Source organism: Epinephelus moara, chromosome 8 (assembly GCF_006386435.1).
Source record: "Epinephelus moara isolate mb chromosome 8, YSFRI_EMoa_1.0, whole genome shotgun sequence".
In the NCBI taxonomy this organism is placed as follows: domain Eukaryota; kingdom Metazoa; phylum Chordata; class Actinopteri; order Perciformes; family Serranidae; genus Epinephelus; species Epinephelus moara.
This window is the reverse complement of record NC_065513.1, coordinates 16,853,813-16,869,473: the sequence shown is the minus strand read 5'-3', so window position 1 is coordinate 16,869,473 and position 15,661 is coordinate 16,853,813. Positions and strand designations below refer to the sequence as shown.

The 15,661-nt window shown below is 41.6% G+C and overlaps 1 protein-coding gene across 4 annotated transcripts in view; it reads right to left on the bottom strand.

Annotated features, from left to right (window-relative positions):
• Positions 1 to 15,661, bottom strand: part of trpm3 (transient receptor potential cation channel, subfamily M, member 3) — a 182,272-nt gene that overhangs the window by 63,735 nt on the left and 102,876 nt on the right. For all 4 annotated transcript variants that reach the window (XM_050051553.1, XM_050051550.1, XM_050051551.1 and 1 more), the window contains exons 4-6: positions 13,732 to 13,945; positions 10,806 to 10,930; positions 8,723 to 8,894 (exon numbers count right to left, since the gene is read on the bottom strand). In XM_050051553.1, coding sequence (XP_049907510.1) covers positions 8,723 to 8,894; positions 10,806 to 10,930; positions 13,732 to 13,945 — 511 coding nt within the window. The remainder of the gene's footprint in view (positions 1 to 8,722; positions 8,895 to 10,805; positions 10,931 to 13,731; positions 13,946 to 15,661) is intronic.

Here is a 15,661-nt window from a genome sequence, read left to right as displayed (position 1 = left end):
CAAGTATCTGATCTAGTATATAGATAGTTGTTAGCTTCCTAGCTAAATGGTTACTGTTACTGAAGTCATTCTTCTTTTGCCTTTTTTGGCAGCTACTGAACAGCTTCAGGTGCATTACAATCACTGTCTGGACTGGAGTAGGGCTGACCCTGACTTGCACGAAGCCCAGGCAACCCTAAACAGATTGCAACCAGACGTGTGATCTGGCCAACAGAAATGCACACATGTCACAAAGTGTAAATTTAAGTATATCAAATATCATCTGGATTTTATTCTGATACAAGACACCTGGAATGAAAGTTATAAATGGGGTCTTAGACTGAGTCGTCCTTTCCAAAACACTTTGGATTCAGCTCATATGACTAAGTATCAGCAAATAATGAGATATATGATATAAATGATCAATAAATGCAACAGTAAACATGTCATTGCCTTGGTCTCAGGTTTTTTGTTTTAGTTTGTGTCCAGTTTTATTTTGATGGTAACTCCTCACGTGTCATGTCTTCCTGCCTTTTTGATTATCTGCTCTGCCCTACTTTACCTGTCCTTCATTAGCCCTGAAGTCACCTGTAAAAACTCTCCTTCCCTTGTGCATTTCAGCTACATTTGCATAACAGGCAAATGTGTCCCAAATCTGATTTTTATATTCTGACACAAATATGTTTTTAAGAGTAGTGTGGGCAGAGAAATCCATTTTTTTCCTGTCAGATCTGAGTCACTTTCACATTTGATACATATCTAATCAAGGGCCATGCGACTGCTGTGAGAATGGTCGTACCAGTATTCATGTGTTTCTCTCATACGTCCATGATTTTTGCACAGCATACTTCACTGCTCAGGCAAGGATCACTCACCATACAGTGTTGGAGCGGAGCACTAAACCTGCAGAGAGCTGCTGAAGCTGTACTACTGCTACCGTAGACTGTCCCAGTTGCCAGCCAGTAAAGGTTGACTGCCAGACACTTTCTGCCTACATGCTGTGACAGCTTTGCCATGAGACACTAACAGAGGTATTGGAATTCAGCCCTGGACATCATAACATTTGGAAGAACTGTTCCTCTGTGAAAGCCTCTACATGGCGGCCCCACCACTCCAGACTCCTCTCCCAGCTGCACCCACACCTCTCCCTATAGAGACTTACCAGCACTAGCTGCTAATGGAGCTATTGGACTGAAAGCCCATTTGTATGACAGCCAATTACCCCGAAAACGCCCATTGCTCCAAAGGGCCATTTCTCCGAAAATACCCTACACACTCTCCCAAACAGGAGCACATGGCTACTTATCATTCAGGATGAGGTCATCACACCTTCCTACTGGCGATTATCTGGGAGATGAAGCTTGCACCGCTATGTCATTCATTTTTCCCCAAAGACCTGTTTTGCAAATGTGATGTGTTTTATTGTTGGTCCAACGCGCATGTGTGTGACGTTACTGTTTCCCTGTGCGGCATTTCAGGACAGAGTTTTGTTCACACTGGGGAAATAATCAGAAATAAGCCCTGTTTTGTGAACGTAGCCTTAGTCTCTGTGTTATCCCTGTTTCAGTGTCAGATAGTCTGTGTTGCTGTTATCCCTTGTCCCTCGTGTTCCTCGTGTCATTCTGATTTGCTCATAGTTTAGTTTTTGTATTTTTCCTTGTACTTGGATTTTGTACTTGAACTCTTCCTTCAGTTTTTGTTCCCTGCAACCAGATTCCCATTAAAGCTTGCTTTTTGTCCAGTCATCTTGCCTGCCTTGTGTCCTGCATTTGGGTCCTGCTCTGAGCTGTGAACTGTGACAGTCATTGTGTCACAAGTGCTACAGTCCCCCTCTGGACAGTGCAATATTTTGTCTAGGCTTCTTTAATTGTTTGGTAGTGTGCATAAATGATCTACGAGGACATCTCTGACCTTCTCACCACTGTTCTTTGTTTTGTTTTTTACTACTTCAACTTTTCCAAAAGACATTTACCACAGTTCACACTACTGATCATGCACGCAAATTCTTTCCACACCACATAACATATTATGTCATCCGTGCACATCCTCAACCTGGAATCATACCTGGAGCAAGTCTTGCATCCAATCATACCCACTGCTGGCTCTATTATCTCTCCACCACAGGGTTGCACACTCTGGTGGCTCATGTTAATCTTTTTGACACTTTTTTTATATCCTTTCGTGCACGAACACACCTTACATCCAGTGACATTAACTGTCCCCATGCTGTCTTTGTACGCTTATTCTCACGTGCCCGCAACTATTTTATCTACTCATCCACTCCCGCAGAGTCAGTTCAGCCCCACTGCTTTAACCAGTCAACAGTGCAGCACAACCACTGGGACCAAAACCACTGACCAGAGGGCTAATGAAAAACTAATATCATTTTATTTGAGTAGTATAAAGTATGGATTGTCTCAAGACCTGAATTAACCTGTAAACATCTAGATGGCTTTTGAAAATACATTCTTTGGCAGGATTCCTACTCTTTTCTAGAGATCATTTTACCAGGACTTTTCCAGGACTCTCAGCAATGATCTAGCTAGTATGACAGACAGGGATCACGCCATACACTAATTTGTTCCTCTCTTTGAAAGTCTGATATAAAAGACATTCGGTCTATGGCTATTACTTACCCATGAAATAATCTTTACATGCTTAGAAATTATGATAACTTGATTATAGAGTAATGCAAATGCACCTGAAGATGTATTGTACAGCAATTCACTTAAATAGCATTAATGTAGCGCCCATTCAAAACGTGCCTGTTCATAATGAGCTAATTGGTCGGCCTCTGGTAATGCTATCTCCCGTATTGCTGTTGCAGCTTTCAGGAGATTCGCTCATCCTAACAACAGCTTGAAGAGCTCTGATAGATAATAAGAGAATATTGACACACTTGTAATTTTCCAGGACATTTTACTTTTCCTCTCATTTTCCATGAGTATTCCAAGACTGGAAAATTGGTCAACTGTTTTCCAGGTTTTCCAGGATGCAAAGGAACCCTGTTTATGCTTTACATGATGCAGTTACATTCAGCAGAGGGTGACATTTCTAAGCCAGATACAAACTGAGAAACTGCAGCTGTGTGATATGTGTCAAAGAACAAGAGTCACCAAGTAATCCAGTTGGTCACACAGTTGGAATGTGTAGGAAAGGGGGAGATAGTATACGCTATATTTGAAAAATCAAGAGTTTGCCCAGGCACTTAGAGCGCTTTAAAGAAGAGTAATGCTACCATCTTGACTTCCCATGTACATAAGTATAATCTCTTCTGTATGGGCTGCACCATGGTGGAGGTCACGATGTCACAGCTAATCTGCAATGCAAGGCCTTATGGCTTCCAGATTCAATTACCAGAGCTACTTCATCTTTTACCTATGCTGTGATTAATGAAAGCACTGCTATAGGAGGGTCAGTGAAGGTTACACAGTAGACACTGGGTTAAAACACACACATGCCCACGCTTACACACACATTTCATATACAGTACAGTAGAGAGTACTTAGGAGCTCATTTTAATATTCTAAGTAATTTAGGTGAAACGGAACAGGGCACCCTCAAGGTGCCTTATGCATTCTTGCAGACTTTATCTTGACTTGCACAAACTGATAACTTTCATTCCTCTTTGGGCCGGGCGTGTGCATCCCATTGAAGATTTTCACGTCTGTCTTCTTGTTCAGTTTTGAGAACGAAAATACGAAAACATTTGTGAATGAATCTTATTATGTCCTTTCTCCTGCTGCCTTTTCACTGTTTCATCCTGCTTTTTCAGCGAGGAAACCTCAAGGCAATATCCCGTCTCACTGCCTGCATCCTCCGCAGCTGCATCACACTTTCTTCGCGCTTCACATAATTCTCTTTCCTCTCTGCTCACCCTCAATCCCTTTTCTCTGTCTTCATTTTCACACTCTCCTTTCTTCCTCTTTCACTTGTCATCCCTCTGAGGCAGGTGTGTGATTAAAAAGCATTATAGCCACATGGAGACATGTCAAAAGAGCCATGCAGTGGTTGAGTGAGCCGAGCTGAATGGTGCCAATCATTTCATTGATTTTCTTCATCTTTGAGTCTGACAATGTCTCCTAGCTTCAGGCGATGGTAAGGAGGAGTTAAATAGGAAATATGTCCCTGTGTGCGTGACCTCAGAAACTAAAAGAGAGCGTGTCAGGATGAGCAATATGTTTTTCAAAACAGTATACAAAAGCACGCACATCCAGATGATGAGGTGCCACACTAGGTGCCGGACAAGAGATCATGCCAAAGATTAAGATTTAAGATTATTTTTTCAAATCAAAACTTTGTATATGCACCTATAAGTCTGAAATAAACTTAAATTGAACATATGATCAGGCAATGTTCACGATCACTAGTCATAAGCTCTGTCCCTCTGCTTGCATGTGAAGTGTCCTGTGCTGCCTAAGCTGACTTCTTGTCACGGTTATCCAGGCTCATTTGCATCTGAATCTTTTTCCATGTTTTATCAAACTAGACCACGTCTGGCTGAACACATCACGAGAGAGAGAGCCATGCATGTATGGCAGGGCACAACACTGCTGAGCATTTACTCTAGCGTGTGAATGCACTGGCTCCAACCACCATATTTACAGCCTCCCCAGCCCAGTTGTCTGTCTTATGCCATTTATTTTGTTTACCCCCAACCAGGGCTGTATCTTAGATATTCTTGTCCACTTTTCACTGAAGAGGGCACAAAACCACAGGAGGCGACGCCTTCCACAACATCAAATATACAGCAGAGACTGGTGGGGAAAGTATGCAGAGGGAGTATACACTTGTCACCAAGGGTGGTGTTAAGAGGTTTAGGAACTGCCCAACTGTGCTCCTGCTCTAATGATGAGTTTTGACAGGTGCCAATGGTGCTGCCATAACTAGAAATGGAAATGTGCAAAATGACCACAAATATCTTTTGGCAAGAGAAAATCAAAATGCATCATGACCTCGAAGATTTGTTTAAACATTGTTTGCAATATCAAAGCTATATTTAGAGCGTAGTCAGGCTAACACACACGCACACATATACATATGTTATAAAAAATCAATTCGCATATTTAAAATCTGTGGTACAATATTGTGGAGCCAATTTGATTGCTACAGCATTTCCGGCACTCACATGGTGATAGCCGTTGCATGGAAAATCGCACACAGGCACAGTAGGATTAGCTACAGGATTGCCCAGACATCACAAAAATACCACAGGGGGAGATTACGCATATCTATCCACCACACTTCTTTCATCTTGTGTTTGTGTGCAGTGTGTGTGTGTGACTGTGTGCTACGTGTGGTCTGCAACCCACATGTTAGGCCATTCAAAATAAACTGCCTTTTTTTTTTCCCTTTTTAATTTCTCTATCCTCCTTTCCTTTACTGGGCCTCAGGCTACTCTTGGATCCCACGGGAGCCCTGCTGTGAGGAAAATTGATGCTCTCTTGGATTGACCGCGGACTGGTAATCAAATCACAAAATGGTCATTGTCTGCCAACCCGTCAGAGGTGAATGTGGAAGTGAGGCATGCATGTGTGTATGCACAACAAATTACAGTGCATTATACACACACGTACAGTAATCACACACTGGGGTGGACATTTACCTGAAAATCTGTGCAAATGAAACTGTAGCAACATTCATACTGCAAGAGAATGGACATGTGGCTGGTTTTTCAATAGCTTGTTTAACTTCTCTAGGTGTATGTTAACTTATTTTGGGAGTAACAGTGTCCCTTCGCTTACATGCAGAACTTCAGGACACCAACCTGGTCTCACTCCCAACTCATCAAATGCGGATGCTTGGCCAGTGGTCCTTGGCGTCAGTGGCCCACAGTGTCAGACAGCGACGCACAGAGGTACCTTTAGCAGCACTTGAAGACGCACCAGGCAGCAGTTTGACATTTTGACTGTATGCATCTAACAAGCAGCATTTACTGTGAAAACAGACTTTTATTTTGAAAAGACACTTTGCATGTAACAAGCATTACATGCCGTCTGTAGGCGTCCGAAACGGACACAACGGGGGTACCTAGTGCATCATATCTTGACATGTAGGGCCAATGACCAAGGGTCCGTATTTGACGAGTTGTGAGAGTAATGTGTTGTGTGTGTGTGACCATTAAGATTTTTTTTTTTTTTTTTTAATCCTGGACAATTCTTAAACAAATTTAAGAATTATATATTTATATATTCAACAGGTGGTTATAACCAATAGGGTGATCTTAAATTGGCTTTATGATAATGTTTAGGTTTTGTAAATCTACCAATTACAAAATTCTGAAATACTGAACGACAATAGCTACTGGAGATTTATCATCCATTTATTTTCATAACCGCTTATCCTCTTGAGGGTCACAGGGGGGCAGGGTACACCATGGACAGGTCGCCAGACTATTGCAGGGGTGACACATAGAGACAGACAACCATTCACACTCACCTTCACAACTACGGGCAATTTAGATGTCTGCATGTCTTTGGACTGTGGGAGGAAGCCGGAGTACCGGGGAGAACATGCAAAGATGGGCTTCCTCCTGGGATTGAACCAGGAACCCTCTTGCTGTGAGGCGATAGTGCTAACCACTACACCACCGTGCTGCCCTCAGATTTATCATGTGTTATCAATTTAATTTAAAACAGAGCCTAAACAAACAAACAAAAAAAAAGGGTAGCTTTCTTGGATAATGCAAATAATGCTCTTCACATGACTCATATATATAAATCAGATCATGCTTAAAAAGCAGTTATTAGAACAATTTGTACAAGGACTATGGATCACTTTTGGCTGATACAGCACTTCACCTTAAAAGACAAGGTCACAAGGTCATAAAGTTGAAGCGGGTTATCACTGTAACCTCAGACACTGCTGAGTGATAGCTCTGTGTTAGGTCAGAGGTCAGCAGTGCAGCACACATGGTCACCTATCGGCTTGTTTTAGGAGTAGATTCTAGTTAGTATAAGTGCTGGATCCAAATATGTGTTAAAGCTAGTTAGATGGTGGATAAATTAGGGATGGCACAGTACATTACCATCATCATGGATAATGTCAGTCAGATGCTTGTATGACAACTGGGCGTCCCTTTGCCTTCCCAGCCCCTTTTGTATGAGTCCAGGCATAGGATGACAAAGGGAAGTCCATAGGTCACATGACTGGACGATGAACAAGGAGAAAGTACATCTGTGTATCCTGTCAACCCCAGGAACATTTCTTAAACCCCTGAAGTGAAGGGGTTAGGAGGAATATGGTGGTGGTTACACTATCCTTATAAAGTCCCTGACAGTGAACACCAGTGACAGGTCTGACACTGAATAAAAATGGTGTAGACAAAGGTAAGATTTGAGTCACGATATTGCTCTCGACACTGTAACCATGTATCCATTTTGTAACGTCTATCTCCTGCCAGCTTCAGTTTTTAAACAAGCATTGATGTTAAAATGTGTGCATTTACTGTATGTCACACACACCCTGAGGAAATTATTTCAAAATGGCTTTATATCGACAACAAAAGAAGGTAATAACAAATAAATCATGGCCGCAAACAAATTCCTCTGACTCAGGTTTGTTCGCGGCTCTGACACATTCTAAACAATGCTGTTAGAGGCTATTGAGAAATGCATTTAAAGGGTACCAGGGAGGTTTGTGTGCGCTTGTGTCTTTGTTTGTGTGCGACACAGAGAAAGAGAGGGAGAGAGTAAGAGAGAAAAAAGAAAGAGAAATGCATTTTGTATTCATGCAAGTCCATTTGGTTTCTAGCTGAGGTATAATGTGGAAAATTGAAAATGGAGAAATGCAATGTGACAAGGGCTCAATGGTGGATGAACACTTCACACACACACACAAACACACACACACACACACACACACGCATTAATATACAGGCAGGCACGCACACCTGTGTCTCACACAAACAAGAATTCAAATGTACTCTTGCCGCCCTTTTATGAGCATAATGTACCTTTGATTCAGCAAGTTTTCAAATGAAGACAGGGAGGGTTGTGCGGAAATACACAATACAGTATTTCATCCTGTTATTATGTGTCTGCCAAGATATATGACAATGCACAAAAATTAGGCCATCCTGACGTCTGTGGTGTGGTTTAAAATACCTCCCATGTACTATTTTTGATTTGTTTGTACTATCAAGTGCCAAATATAGATATAAAATGCTACAAAAATACAAACATCTAATGCATTTTTCATTCCTTTGGGTGTGTGCATGTGTAAAACCTAATGTACTGGTTGTGTCTGCAGAGTGGGATATACAGTATGTGTGTATGTATGTGTACAGAGGTTGTGCACTGGTCATTATGTCTGTGTTTGTCAGCTTGTTTGGTAGCTTTGTGCAGCATCTCAAAACAAGGAGACAAGAATTATCAAACGGGTTCATTTGAGGAAAGAGTTCATCTGAGCTGTCAGGAAGCTTTGAAGGAAAAAAATAAACCCCTCCTGAAGGGAGGGACGGTTTCAAAGGCTCATCGAGTTATATCACAGCTGGCTAAAAATACGCCGTCTGACAGCATGTGTGCAGTATAAAGCAGGTAATGATAATTTTAGTCTGGTTGCAGCTATAAAATAGAGTCTGAACCCAATTAACCCACGGTGGTGTCGTCGATAAAACAAGGATTACATTTTCATTATACTGTTATTGCTCGCTGTGTCATTTAAAAACACCTCCTCTAATTAAGGGTAAGTAGGTCACACTGGCAATAGCCACGACAGGCAGATACAGTGAATGCCAACTTACGTGTGTTGATCTTCTGCAGCGAGATGTGTTTCTCCAATTGACGTCGCAGTTTGACCTCGGCACCATACTTTCCCGTTGTGCCATTGTCTGCCAGGATGAAGTGGGAGTGGAGGCTGTTCAGAACAGTCAACTTGCTCATGGGGTTGGACATGGTCTGGTATGGACGCACCACCTATCCAAGAAGAAGATTTAACTGTTACACAAACATCTGAGAAGCCCACAGCTGACAGCAGTATGTGAAAACTTGAACAACGTATGGTTTAATGATAACACAGGCGCTTGTTTTCTTTGTGCCATTAATGTAACCCAAGTGTAGGCAAAGATAATTTGACACAGATTATGGATTGCACTCGTTAAAAAAACACCCCACTGGTTTTACACCTCAAGTTCAATTTACTTGTCACGGGGAGTATAATGTCCTCTGTGGCGCTACAGTTTTAACACACAACCCTAATGATGTCATCAGGGATTATCTTGACTTGGGGGCTACAAATCTTTAATGGCAAGCCCATGTCACAAACTGGGGCACAGAGTTGAAAGGCATGAGCAGAGAGAAACTAATGAAGAGATGGCACTGCTGTATGATGGGAGACATAGGATCCATCATTTCGGGGCTTGACATATACGATGGACTAGTCAGAATATTTCTGCCTCCGCTGCACCGATTTAGACAACTGTTTATAAAATCTGCCTCTTGTCAGTCGTCCAACTTTATGGAAATCACTGAAGTGAGCCTTTAAACTAGCAGTGTACAGTTTTGTGGCATCTAGCAGTGAGGATTGCAGATTTCAACCGGCTAAAACTAATGCCATGTTCCAAGTGTGAACTCCTGGCTAGGATTCTAGTCAGAATATTTCTACCTCTGCTGCACCGATTTAGACAACTGTTTATAAAATCTGCCTCTTGTCAGTCGTCCAACTTTATGGAAATCACTGAAGTGAGCCTTTAAACTAGCAGTGTATAGTTTTGTGGCATCTAGCAGTGAGGATTGCAGATTTCAACCGGCTAAAACTAATGCCATGTTCCAAGTGTGAACTCCTGGCTAGGATTCTTTCGGTGCTCATTGCTCAGGAGGTTTTTCCTGCGTGCCAAAGTATCCACAGAGGTCTCTTCCTCTCCAAAACAAACAGGGATTTATACCTCTAAAAATGCTGAATAAAGCAGCTTCAGAAATCAGTGTTTCTCCGACGCTGTTCAGCTCACTGTGGACAGGCTGCTAACTATGGTGTGGTATGAAAGAAACATGGCAGAGTACCATGACGGACTCAGTGGAAGAGGACCCTTTCATATGTAGATTTTCATTTTAAGGTAAGGAAAACACAATGATTCTTAGTTTCAGGTGATTTTTCACGAAATAAAACACATTATATTCCATTTCTGCCAACACATCCCCCTAAATCCTACACACTGGACCTTTAAGACATCAGTGTTTAAGCATTAAGCTTTTGTCAAACTGATGAAACATGTTTGTTTGGTTCTAAAAAAAAAAATTACAGAAAAGTAAAAGACTGTATTCATTCATGTAGTTTCAATAGCCACTGCACTTGCATCATTAATTATTATTAAAGTTACAGAAAGTGACACTAAAATACTGGATGAATATCTATACAACATTAATGACAGTTTCTCAGAAGCTTGGATTTGGTCTAGTGGAGCAGCGCCTAACAGTCTGAAGTAAACTCATCTGGTCATTAGGCGTACAGTTGAGACCAATCAAGCATGGAAAAAGAGCTTCAGCACTTAATAATCTCATTTCAGCTACCAACATTAATCTGTTCTGCTTGACTTGTTCAGTGGGACAGAGTGCAGCACATTCTGATAAAACTTTAACTATAACATAACATTGATTCCAGAGAATTGAATGAGTCAGCATGTGCTCCGCAGTCTCATGTGGTTGTGCCAGCTGTCCAACTAGCACTGGAGGAGTGTTTTTCACAGACTGGATTGGCTCACATAGTGTTTCAGCTAATAAACTGTCAACGGCAATTTACAGGGTTTGGCAACTGTTGACTGCTTGTGACATTTCTCACATACACACACACATGTAAATGGTTGTTCTGTTTGTTTGTTCTCAGAGACTTACATCTTTACCAACAAGGTCCTCTTGATTTTCTACGATGCCCCACGGAGCAATGCCAATGGTGCAGATCTTCCCCCTTGACTTGGAGGCGTGGTCTTTCAATGCATCACCCACATGGCGAATCACTCCTGTGTGTGTGTGTGTGTTTGCATAAATGTTTAAGTGTGTTTGAGAGAAGGACAGATAACCATATCAGTTTTGTCACGATCAATACACAGTGCAAACTTAGATAATGATACACTCTGCTGTGAAAGATAAACAGGATCTGTGAGGCGCAGCAGACAACAGCGTGGAAGCCGATATGAATGCACACACGGCTTCAAACACAGACAGGTCGTAGCTCCAGGCCTCGAGTTGTTGTCCTCGGGGGAGCAGCAGTCAGACCTTGAGGCCATCTTATCCCGTCTCTCCTGCTGACATTCATTCTCTCTTTACCTACACTCTCAACTGTCCCTCCAATCCATCCCTCCATCCATTATTCAGGCCTCTCTCTTCCTCTTTCTTGCCTCTGAACCCATTGTGTCACTAAATCTTACTTTCTAATCCTTTCCGTATTCAAGTGTGAGCCCTCCACAGCTTCCAACGCTGCATCATTTTTTCCATCTGTTCTTATCTCTCCTATCAAAAATGTTTCCTCATCTTTGTTCTTATTTAAGGCCTGCTAAATTTAATCTAAGTTACTAAAAATGCTTTTCTCTTCGTAGACCAAGAAAAGGTACAAGATCAATACAAACAGTGAACAAACAACATCAAACAGCACTGATAAGAAGACCAAAGGTAAAATTAAGAAACAAATATGAGGTCCATGCCATTCACAGTTTATAAAGACATATTCATTTTGCAACATGGTCATGAATTTTAATATCCATGCATCATTTATATCAACAGTCAAGACACTACACTGACAGCTGTATGTGAAACAGTAGGAATGGGAATTGTGAATCAGTTATAGTTTAAAACCTGTTCCACATTGTCCAAACCATTGGAATCATATGCCTCTGAGCTTATCAGTTTTATCAATGGCTGCGTGTTTTTCTGACAGCTGCACATTGCGAAACAATGATGTGAAACTCTTGCATCTACGCTGCTGGAAACTTGCAACAAGAAGGGGTCATGGCGGAGAGGAAGAAACAGTCCAGAGTGTGGCTTCATTTCACAAAGACAGACGACAAGAATTCTGCTTGTGACATCCATAGACTGTACCTATAATGTACCGAGCTACCATGAACTCACCCACTGGTTTGTGACTCCCATTCCCGTTTTAAGGAGTCAGAAGAGACCATATTTGGGTGAGAGGCTGGAGCTGTGGTTGAGTGAGGGGTGGATCTGACTGAGGAGCCAAGGACACGATCAACAGACAGCATTTGAACATGGGAGTCTATGGGGATTGGCTTCTGCAGCCAGCCTCAAGTGAACATTTAAAAAACTGCGGTTTTTGGCACTTTTGTGTTGGCTTAATTTTTCAGCCCCAGATGCTGCTGCTTGGTAATGTCTGTAATATTATAAATTCAAGTAAGGGTGGAAGCACCAGCAATATGCTGAAACATCCTTCTACCTGACATAGGCGTAAAATCTACGCACGAGTGCTGCTGCTTTTCGGCAAGCAGCCCATCCCTTACAGAGGGTAAATATTCTCTGTTGTAATAACATTAGTTCTGCACAGCCAGGCTTAGCAGATTTTCTCTTTCAGTGAGAAAACCTAAATGAAAACTAATGCTGTACAATAGTCTTTCATTTTATCTATTTTAGATGACAGAGAGACTGAAAGTCTACTCTGTTTCTACTCTGTGCTCAGACTCAGAGATAATAAAGCAATTGCAACAATGCTGAAAACCTGTGTAGGCGTACTTTTGATGATCAGGACTCAATAAGGGAATTGATAAAGAATTGGACCGATAAGCAGAACTGATAATGGCATTGATATCAATCAAATCCTATCACTTCCCATCCCTATGAAACACAAGCAGCAAAGCATTTACCAATGTTAAGACTTCATACTGCTATCCATAGCTTTCCAAGATCAGAAACAAACTCACAGAGACTACTTAACATATGCATGACAACGCCATGTTTACACTCCATCAGCTGACTTTTCCTATTTCTACCAATCGTATTTTGGCACAAATACTGTTACGCGATCATCTTGTTGCTGTTTGACTCTGACACTGTTTCTTTCTGCACTGTCTCAACACTTCCAATCCTCCACCTCTTATGCCCAAGATCCGGTTGACTGAGCTCCTCATAAATCCTGCTTCAGGCCAAATCCATCCAGCTACTCAGTATCTCTGAAAAGAGATCTCCTTAGTCATCAGAGTCATAAGCCTCTCTTCTCCACAACCTCAAGTCTTCAAAACATGAACAGAAAAATTCTTATATTGCTTTCAATGTAATACCACTCATTGAAACGTATATGATAAGCCCTAATTGCCTCCTCAATCATTTCTGTCAAGCATCTAATAAAATAATAATAGTCCTCCCTGATTTGAACACGGTTTGTGTAAAAAAAATGAAATACACCCTTTGGTCTGACGGTCACACCCTTTTCCATTCACTTTCAGTGATAAAAATAAGCAGAGTAGATTCCTGCACACTCTCAGAGAGTTACCCTTCACCTGTCTGGTCTAACTGTGAGTGTCTGTAAGTATAGTGGAGAGCTACTTTAAAGAACCCTTTTGCAGAGATCTAATACTTCAACATCTTAGCGCCCTGAGGGGCTTGATAAATGGTTATTTAATAGCTGATAACTTATGAAGAACATTTTAACACACTCATCATACTCCGAGGAAAAGTGCATAGCCACTCATTTTGTATAAAAAGAAGTGAAGCTGAACATTGCTGATGAGACATCTGAATGAAATATTCTTTACACATTCAAGCAAACGTAGCATGATCTTTGATAGTAAAGCTACGTGTGTGTACTGTACTTCACCTGTATTGACCCCACCGGTGAAGATCCAGGCCCCTGTTGTCATGGCAGCCTTGATGAGCCCTTTGCCAAAGACCTGTTTGAGTTTGGGCTGTAATTCAAAGTTCTGCAGGCCCCCGTGGACTGAGATGAGCAGCTTAGGCAGATCCAGCTGCCACTCCTTGGTCATCAGGTGGAGCAGCAGGTCAGGCTTGGTGTCATAAGACACTCGCACGTACTGGAAACAGTGGGATATGCGTCAGTGATGTATAACACATTGGCATAATCCTCAGGCACATGATGACAAGTCTACATATGCCTGAGACATGAATACAAATATATGCACATACTACATGTTATAAAAGCTTTCCATTTAAAAAATATCTGTAAAGGTAAAATTATAAAATGGATAAACATCACATTCACATGGATCAGTGCTGCAGGCCTACAACAGTATTGAACAGATGTTTGCTGCGATTGGAAGAGCACATGCATTATAGAGCATCTGTTTATCTATCTAAATCCCCCTCAGACACCCAACCTGACATGTGTCTGCATGAATTATTTAACACTGGGAATACATCAGACATATTTCAGCCTTAAAAGCTGAATTCCCTGAATACAGTACGTGTGATGGGATCCTGTCACCATGGTGATTGTGTGAATGACGCATACAATCAGACTACTTTTAGGACAGATTGATTAATCAGGCAAAATTTGATGTGCAGCAGTCTCTAGACGCTTAAGTCTTTTTAAATCAATAATTATGTGTAATTACATAATAATTACACTCATTTGATTGATTTTGCTCCATCCTGATATGATGAACTTTGTTGCATATGTGTGATGCATTTAAATTTAATCATTTTGCCAGCTACAGTGTAATGTGAGGAGAAATGGGATGTAGGAAAGGTATACAAGGACTTCAGATGAGTCCTCATTACATGTCATTTCCATGTGGACTATGTAAGAAATGTATTCACTGACAAAAAAAAATTAGCAATCATTGGGATATTCAACCATTTTCACTGTGCTGGAATAACTGTGCCATCAGCCAAGCATCCAACACTTTCCTCCCCTGAACCTGCGTGCTGTCAAACTGCATCAGTTTACTGCATCTGAGGAAAATATCTGCAGATCAAATCCAATTATTATGCACTTTCAGCTTTCACTACTGCCTCTACTGAAGTTTATACAGTCCTCTTCTGACAGTATATTCAGCAAAGACCACTCCTATGTTTCCTATCTATAGCCCCTTTTACACTGCCTGTTCAAGGTGGAAATGTCACCGTTATTCTGCCTCGCTTTTCTGTACTGTTCTATTAAATGTACGATTGTGGAATGGGGGGAAAGAAGGTAGTAACAGCGGCAAATTCACATTTGTGTGAAAGGGACAGCCGGCAGGACGGGGGCACAATCGGTACAGGTGTGACGTTTTGATGACTTGTTATGTGTGCGACCTACCACCGGCAGATTTAAGATGCAGCTGATAGCAGTTAGAAGCTATCTTAAAAAGCAGAACAGCAACCAAAAATGTCCGCACACTCAGGAGACAATGAGATCCAGGAGCTCTCTGCCCTCTGAGCAGAGGGTGGGATCAGCCGCCATATAACAGGGTCGATAAATGATTGTTATTGTCATGTTATTGATTAGAAAGTGTTGCAGATGCTTATGTTATATGTCACACTAGAAGCAAATGCTGTTGTGTTACACTTCATTCCGTCACACCACTTTTGCTTCTAGTTCCATATAAAGAAGGGCAATGTAATGAAGGGACTAGGTAGTGACGCTGCTGCACAATCTCTGTGTGAAAAGGGCTTTTTACGATCAATACGCACTGACACAAAAACTAATACACAAACCAATCTTAATAATTCAAGGGAGCGCGTCCACCAGGGATCAAAACCTCACAAATTTACGGTGACACCTGGTCGTTTGGATTGTGACTGTCAAA